The sequence below is a fragment of the Oryzias latipes genome, chromosome 10, assembly GCF_002234675.1.
Source record: "Oryzias latipes chromosome 10, ASM223467v1".
Lineage (NCBI taxonomy): Eukaryota > Metazoa > Chordata > Actinopteri > Beloniformes > Adrianichthyidae > Oryzias > Oryzias latipes.
Genome location: NC_019868.2, coordinates 14,337,938 through 14,346,516, shown reverse-complemented (window position 1 = coordinate 14,346,516; position 8,579 = coordinate 14,337,938). Strand labels below are relative to the sequence as shown.

General features: G+C 39.9%; 1 protein-coding gene across 1 annotated transcript in view; it reads right to left on the bottom strand.

Annotated features, from left to right (window-relative positions):
* Positions 1–476: 476 nt before the first annotated feature.
* The window catches only part of LOC101160741 (janus kinase and microtubule-interacting protein 1), a 34,740-nt gene continuing 26,637 nt past the window's right edge, over positions 477–8,579 (bottom strand). Inside the window, exons 5-18 of the mRNA XM_020706551.1 lie at positions 8,039–8,506; positions 6,606–7,943; positions 6,421–6,507; positions 6,152–6,283; positions 5,853–5,969; positions 5,550–5,672; positions 5,422–5,478; positions 4,847–5,335; positions 4,028–4,258; positions 3,251–3,887; positions 2,477–2,607; positions 2,299–2,352; positions 2,065–2,226; positions 477–1,510 (exon numbers count right to left, since the gene is read on the bottom strand). Of these exons, the coding sequence (XP_020562210.1) occupies positions 2,107–2,226; positions 2,299–2,352; positions 2,477–2,607; positions 3,251–3,887; positions 4,028–4,258; positions 4,847–5,335; positions 5,422–5,478; positions 5,550–5,672; positions 5,853–5,969; positions 6,152–6,283; positions 6,421–6,507; positions 6,606–7,943; positions 8,039–8,506 (3,984 nt within the window). The 3' untranslated portion in view covers positions 477–1,510; positions 2,065–2,106. The remainder of the gene's footprint in view (positions 1,511–2,064; positions 2,227–2,298; positions 2,353–2,476; positions 2,608–3,250; positions 3,888–4,027; positions 4,259–4,846; positions 5,336–5,421; positions 5,479–5,549; positions 5,673–5,852; positions 5,970–6,151; positions 6,284–6,420; positions 6,508–6,605; positions 7,944–8,038; positions 8,507–8,579) is intronic.

Sequence of the window (8,579 nt, the reverse complement as noted above, 5' to 3'; positions counted from 1 at the left end):
TCTTCATCCTCTCCCTCCTCCAAGGTCCAATCTTACTGCTGAATACGACCATGTGAGAGGAGCTTTGAAAGCTGCCAAACACAGCAGGTGATTACGGTCTCCCTGCTTATTTATACTTCCTGTTTTTCTTCCTCAGTTTTTCCTGGTTCACCATCTTTGTTTTAATTATTTAATTGCCAACATGCAAGACTGAAAATAAAAATAAATATTCTAAACAATCATCATTCCATATTTACGTATATTGTCTTCAAAAACATTTACGCTATTTTAACATGACTTTCTGTGCTCTTCAGCATTGCAGCACTGAAAAACATGTCACACATTACCACATAATGTGCTGCTCTTTTAACAGCCAGCGGTTTTCAACCCAACTGGCTGCCATCTGGTGTTTATAAGAGGAACATTTTCATTTTTCAAAGTCAAGGAAGAAAAAAACATTTAGAAACAAAAACGCAGAAATGAAACCAGGCACAACATTGTTATTAATTAAACATTTATTTTTCTGTATAGTTAATGGGAATCTATGAGAAACCAACAATATCAGTTACTGATAGAAAAATACTTCTGCTGCATCGTGATCACTTCAAAGTCCTGCATGCAGTGAACAACAAAGTTATAGAACAGGTGCTGTGCGTTTCTAAAATAAAAAATAAAAACGACATGTGCATTTTGACATCTAGAAGGTATGAAAGGTTCACTTAATAAAGACGTACAGTGTGTGAAATATTGGCATTTTTTAAAAGATTCTGTACAAAAAAAAATACCTCAGTTACTCTTGTTAAAATTTCTTCTTATAGCCTTTATGATTGTGTGCAAATCTCACAACATAGATTAAATCTAACATCTGTGTTTTACAGAAATCCTATAGGCATTTACTAAAACAGTCTTTGGAGTGAGTCGTCCATCGCATATTTGGCTTCATGTGTAAAAATCAAGCGCAGCAACCTTTCAATGCAGACAATAAACGCCTTCATTGACTCTGTTGTAAAGTCCACAGATGCGGCAGTGAGGCTCTTTGATGAAACAGCACAACGGACAATCTTTACGTTTGAACACAGTGTGGAGGTGTGCAGCAGGTGCAGGCTGTTTCACGTCTTACTTCTTGTCAGTAGATGTCGGGGGTCAAGAGTATTTTTAAATAGAACTTTCTTTTTGCAGATTTTACGACTATCCTAATCATCAGAAAGTGCCACGTTTCTCCATCTTGCTGCTTCCATTCATTGTCATTGAAGAGGACTGGAACAGTTTCTTGTGAGTGGTGAAAAAAACAAAACAAAATTCAGACCATGTTTGAGTGCAGAGGTTGAGTTTTGTCTGCAGGTAATCATTTTGAGGTCAAGAGGCAGGTCGCTGCGTGTCTATGAGCAGAAATATAAAAAAAAACAAGTGACGGGAGTATTTCTGCCTGATTGGCATGAAGCGATTCTAGCACCGGGCGGGACTTCGTCTCTCAGCTGTTGTGGACGTCAGGTTGCTCATTCTAGACACCGTGGCTTTGGTGGCACTTTGGCTAAACACAAAGTAAGACAGAAAGCTAAAATATGTGTTATCACTAACACAGAGGAAAATTAAGGCAATACCTATAAAGAGTGTCCGTTTTTAACCACAAAGTGAAGAGTATTCATGTCAAAACACTGAATCCATTCATTCCCTGTTCAACATGATTCTATTAAATATTGATTTATTTTGTCACCTTTCAATATCAAAATCCTGAAAAAAACTGCTTTCACATAAATAGTGACTTAAACTATAAAAGGTGGGATTTTCACTAAAAATAATGAATTTCTATATTAAAAATAGAACAGAAAATATGTTTTACCTAAAATACATAAAGTGCTTTCAAAAAAACAATTCATGGATTTAATAAATTTCTGTTACATTTTCCAAATGAAGATCGATTTGATTTCTTAAACCCAGCTTGACAGAAATATTAAAGACCGACACAATCTTCAGGCAGATGAGAAGACGAGAAAGATGTCTTTCATGAGATGACTAAGAACGATCCGTTTTGATTCTGAAACAACAATCCAAAAAGAAATGGGTGGTAAATTACACGTGACTTACCAGCTTATCTGTTCCACAGTGAGAGCTGTAACCAGGAAACAGTCATTCTGGTTCTGACATCCTGTATGTGGTGTGGATACAGTCTGAGCGGAGACCATTGGAGCCCAGAGTTTGGACTTTGATGAGGACTGGAGCAGACAGATCAATGCTCTCCAGAATGCACTGGAAACAAAAAAATTTTAACTGTGGGATTGTGGGGCGCCGTAATGTTCAGTCTGAATGGAGGAGGAGTACCTTTGTGCACGCTGAACTCATAACAGATTTGTGAAAGTCGCCATTTACAAAAATCTGAGGGGAGACCACAATTAAAATAAGCAAAGAGAAGATTTCTTTAATTTAAAACGATTAACAACATTATTGAATCGTTAAAAATCCCTTTTACTGTTTTGTCTTTTTTTCCCTTTAGGCCTACCCTGTATCCATACACAAACGTGCCGTTACTGCAGCCCAGCTCATCAAGCGCCGGTCTCTCCCAGCCAATCAGGAGGCTGCTCTGGCCCACTGTCTTAATGACCTCAACAGACCGAACCTCAGCTGGAGCTTCTGAGGGAAACATAAGAAGAATCCTATACATATTTACGTTCTTATTGGAATCAGGAGATTATTTACATCGCTTACTGAACAAATCTAACAGGATGCAGTACATTCAGAAATTCTTAATGACACATTAAAAGGTAAAAATCAGTCTGTGGTGTGAGTGCAATAAAAAGGGAATCATCAAACAGCTACTTTCTGCGCCATTTTCACTAATGCGAGACAGACACTCAGAGCAGCGCTCATTTAGAGGCAGTGTAATCACATCCCAGCAGAATGCAAAGGAAAACTAATATTCTTCCAAAACAAAACCCAGACCTCATATCTGTGCACAGAAACACGGGTTTTTCATGTTCTCTACGAGGATTTCAAATGTTGCCGTCACTGCTCGGTCTGCAATTTGTGGTTCAAGTTGCTCCCTTTGTACGTTGTTTGTAATTTTCTGGGTAAGAATAACGCAGTTTGATGAATGGCTGAGTGTACCAAGCTGCTCTTGGGTGTTTTATGCTTTTTCATACTTCTTTGCCACTCCTTCATATTCTTTTATTTAGACAAAGCTGTTTTTGTAAGAACCACTAAAAGAAAACAAAAACAAAATACAAATAAAAAAAACTTCTATGAGCAGTTTTGAGCTCTTAAATGTGCACATTACCTAGTTTAGATGGGAAAGATTCCTTCGTAGCACCGCGGAACCGTTTCACAGACTTGATGGAGCTCTCAGGTGATGAACAGGGAGACTTCATGTGGGATGTTAAAGCAGCATGTGTGGCGGGTGCATCATACATCTTTGAGGTCATGCTGTAAATGTTAATACCGGAGGCATTTGTTGGGCGAGGGGCAGGTATAGTAGTAGGAGGGATTTTTGGATCAATGCCATTGCAGTTTAAGGCCGTTAGAGGAGGAGAGTCTGCATGTGTGTTAGGGAGAGTGGGGGTTTTCTTTGTCCTGTTTGGGGATATAGTTGCACCGTGGCAAGAACCTGGGATGGATTCATGTTTGCTATCTGCTAAAGCAGGAGGGGAGTTATAGGAGCTTGAAGCAGCACAGGTTTTGGAAAAGACTGCTTTAAGGTGATGGTTAGTGGACATGCTAGGGCTAAGATTTGCAGATCTAGATGATACAGCGGTGAAAAGGGTTGCTGACAGATTGGTTGCAGCAGGCTTTGAAAAAGGTTTGAGTGGACTTAAGGGAACTGGGAGACACAAACTAGAAGAGGAGTTCTGGTCTCCAGAGGTTGACGGTGACAGTCTTCTGCTGGGATGCTGTTCTCTTCCTCTGCGCTCTGACAACTTGGAGAAAAAACACAAGATACATTTAGAAAACATCCTCACAGATTAAATTGTGGTTTAAAATTGCAAACAAACTGAAGATTAAAACAGTTTTAAGTTAATTTCAAGTTAAAAAAAACGAATATGTAGTGTCCATGAACCTGAAAGGTGCTCATCAGTGTTCTCTGCAGTTCCTCATGCATGTTAAGGATCTTCTCAGGACTGCTCAACCTCCTGCCTGAGCCGATTGAAGAGGTGGGGGAGGAGGGATTCTGCAAGCATTTCTTCTGCCTGGCTGCATCCGAGGAAAACTTCTCTTTCATGTCCAGATGATTGAATTCAAGCTTCTCAGGTCGACTCCCTACATGGATCAGTTCAGTGGCAGCAAAGACCTGCAGATAAAAATAATTAAAAAAAATGTTTTGACTTTCAAATGAAGACAGTTAAAATACAGTATATTTTTATCATTTACACCACATGTTAACATTTAGTGTCTTTAATTGGAACTTTGTGCATCAATTGACCTTTTCACAGTTACAGATTGTTATGTCAGCTTCTTTGTCACCATGAGGTGTTTTTCATGAGCAGAGGTGAACTTCTTTAAATGTATTTGGAAATTAATAAAACTATGTGTTGTGATGGCTACAACACAGATGCAAAACTTCTCTCTAAAAACCTAAAAAGATTTCAGGTTAAAAAACCAAAACATGAGTCTCTGAGGGGTTTTCCCGGAAACTATTCACCCTTTTCTGTTGGGGAGCCCATAAAATATGTTTAACCTGTACTTTATGTAAAATTTTTACCCATAAGCACAACCAAAGAGAAAGTTAAACCCTAATACTAAGACTGAGAAGGCCATTCCTTACAATTTAAGGATCTATGCTAGCACGTTTCCATAGTTGAAAAGGTGCATTTCTCCGAAGTCACTTCTTTTGGTGCACAAAATCCGACACAGTGCTCAACTTGTTTGTTCTTCTCACCGTGGAACTGTTGGTGTCCAGGGTAAGTACAGGTGATCCTTGGACATTTGCACGCTCTTTAACAGGTGGGCTTTGATCCGGTGAGTGTTTCGTCTGTGTTTCTGCTGCAGAATCTCTGCAAGTTTGCAGATTTGTTGAGGTCTCATTAACACATATTGAAGACTGTTGTTCTTTCTGTGCACATTGATCTTTGTTTTCTTCACTGCAAACATAGCTGGACTCTGCTGGACACGTTACTTTTTGAAGACTGTGGACTTTAAAATTTGAAATCAATTCCTGTGTGAACCGACTACAGGCGTCCTGTTTCCGTATGTGGTTTCGTGGGGTGAAAGCCATCGAGTAGTCCTGCAGAGCAACATCACTGAGCAGATGCTCCACCTGCTGTGCGAGCGTAGGGTCCATACAGCCACATCTCTGCATGACCCCCATCATCTGAAGTAACAAGCCATTTCTCTCCTGACACTTGAGGACCAAGGAAGCCAGCTTGGCCTGTCATTGGACAAAAGTGTCTGTCAGGTAAACCAAACACTAAAAGGAGGGACAGGAAACAATCTTATAATGTAGATTTTCCTCACCTTCAGAGGAACAACATCCAGATCTGTCACAACTTTACTTTTAAGAAGTTTGTCATACTAAAAAAGAAAATTGTCACATTATAACTATATTTTTATAAACTTACAAACAGCATTCAGTAACCACAGACCTTTGCTCTGATGTCTTGGTAAGTTGTCCTGAGAGAGACCAGAGCTGTGCTCAGTTCATCCCTGCTGCTCTGTCCTTGTTTCAGCTCCATGTACTCTGAGTTCAGTTCCTCCAGGGCGACAGTCTGTGAGATTTTAGAAGAGTTGATAAAAGAAGATATTATGATGGTCTGACAAAGATGTGAGACTATTACAAAGTGATTACTAGTATTTTTGTGTCAAAATCTCAAAGGTGGAAGGAAGGTTACGGCTTTAAGTTTAAAACATGTAATTTAGTAAATGTTTTTTGCAAAGCAAATGTTTACTTTAGCTTTGAGCTGAGCAGCAAGGACTCTGTGCTGTTCCTCCACCTGTGCCTTCAGAAACAGAGCTTCCGTCTTCTCCCTGAGCAGGACGCTCACTTTGACCTGCAGCTCTTTTACCTGAAACAGTCACAGACATTGGCAGACTCTTGATTCCACATGTCTTTGCTTCTCAATCAGAAACTTCTAGTGAACCTAACCCCCCAAATAAATTCATGGCGTGACTGTTCTCTTTGCGGTTCAATGTGATTGTTTTATTAAAGAGGACAGAAAGCGACAGGCTTGTCATTCTGATTAAATACCTGGGCAGTCAGGTTTTCATTGTCCCTCTTGGTGTCTTCCATCTTGCTGGCTGCCTGCGTAAGTCTCATCATCTGTTCTGCTTCCCTCCTTCTGGCTTCTGACTGACACAGCTCACTGCACAACCTCTTTATCTGAAAACAATCAAGTCGGGTTAGTGAAGCATTCATCAGTCTTGCTTGGGACTGTTGAATGAATCAAAAAATGATTTTCAAACCATGAAAGAGAAAGTCAATATGTTAGAACCACATAGAAGTTGTGCGAAACTTGCCTCTAAATGGCTGTGGTTCAGTTCCTTCTGAGAGTTTTTTAATTTTGCCCCTGTAGCTGTCATCTCCCGTATCAGATCTGTTTTTTCCTGTTGTCATTTAAAAGACAGAACATAAATACACGAGAGTCAGAGGTGTTAAGATACTGGAATATTCAGTTCACTGAGAACTCTTTTTTTTTTTATACCTGGATGAGTGTTTCTCTGTCATCCCTGGTCTCACATGTTGGCGCAGCATCAACTTCTGTCCCAGCAGCATCCATGTTTATTCCAGCAGCACAGACTGAGCTCAGCGGCTTCTTCTGATTCTCTTCTGTTTCACTAAAACAATGATGAACTTTCTCTATTTCCTCTCTTGACTCCAGATTTATCTGCAAAGGTTGCTTTTCCTGTTCAGAGGAGCTAATTAAAACCTCCTCTGTTTCTTTTCTTTCTTTCTCTGGAGTTGGAATCAACAGTCCCAGTTTGTCTTTCTGTTGTCTTAAATAAAGCACCGCCTGGCTTAGTTGGTCTCTTTCTTTCTGTAAATCTTGCAGCGTCTGTGCAATTTTATCTTCTTCTCTTTTTTTGCTTGAGATTAATTCTGTTATTGCCTCTTTATGCCTTTCTAGATCAGATAAAGACCCGGTTAGGTGCTCTTTCTTCTGTTTTACAGCATTAGTAGATCTTTGCACCTGATCTCTTTCCTCCCTCAGCACACAGACTGACTTTGTCAGTTTCTCTTTTTCTTGTTTGAGATTACTCAAAGCCTCAAAGAGACCATCTTTCTCCTCCTTGAGTGTCCAGATTGTGCGAATTAACTGCTGCTTTTCTTCTGTTTGTGTTTGAACAGAAAATGAAACCTCTTTTTGCTGTTCTTTCAGATCATTTAAGTTACCAGTTAGTTCTTCTTCTTGTCTTTGGAGGTTTTGGACTAAATTGGTGAGCTGGGTCACCTGAGCTGTCAATAAACCAACATGCACACCATTCGAGTTGTTTTGAACCGAACAATGTTTTTCAAGTTGAGCTTTTGTCAGATTGTCGATTTCTTGAATAAACTGCGTTTTGTTTTCTTTTAACATACTTGTAACTAAACTTTCCGCATCATCTTCTTGTCTGTTTTGAAGAAAATGCGCTGACACTGGCACCGAATGGCCATTCTGACACCAAAGCTCATTACTCTGTGACTCCTCTTTCACCTCTCCGGCCTCAGTTAACTTTTGCTGAAGTTCACATATGGTATTCAGATCATCTTCAGTCTTCCTGGTCAGCTCCAGGATCAAACAGCTTTGTTCTTGCTTCTCCTGCTCCAGCCTGACCCCATTCTCCTCCAGTTTGGAAATGTGTTTCCTCAATTGAGTTTGTTCTTTTTTGGCTTCCTCTTTTTTGTGTTCAATGTGAGCCAGCAGCTCCTGGATCCGGTTTGCCAACGCCCGATTTTCCTGGTTCAGGGCTTGGATCAGATCTTCTTGATTGAGATCAAAACTGGGGTCATCTTGAGATGATTGTGGAGAATCCATTCCATTACAGGATGAAACACTTGCAATCTGCAGAGAGAACAATGTTTTACTAAAATATTCGATAAATTTAAAGCTTTTTCTCGAACTTCAAAAACATTTTTCCTACAAAATGTGCACCAAACCTTTTCTCTTGAAGAATGGAGGTCTGATGTGGTTTGTTCCTCGCATCTTGTTTTCCTAAGCTGGGATTTCAGTTCAGCATTTTCCTGAGTCACTGCCTTCATCTGCTCCTTTCTGTGTTGCAAGTCCATATTCAGGTTCTCACATTGCTGTTGAGGATCTTCATCAAACCCTAGGCTCTGAAAGGCTCTCCTCAAGGCATCAGATTCCTCACTGAGACTTTCCTCGACATCTCCTAGTTTAACATTTCCAAAGGTTTCAACTGTGAATGGAAGTGATTGCAAATGACACTTGGGTTTGTTGAAAAACGATTGAAGGAGGACAGGTGCTTTGTGTTTTGGCAGATTTTTCGATTTGGCTTGCAAAGAGAAATCTTTTTTGTAGTTTTGTTTATACACTACTGCTGCCTGGTGGTCAATAGGTGGCACCGCGATTAAATGCACTCTTTCATTATCTGCAGCAGGTTGGTTCTGCAAAGAAACACAAAAACATGGTCTGAAATATTTCATCTCTACATCCAAGCATTAAAAAACACCATAGATA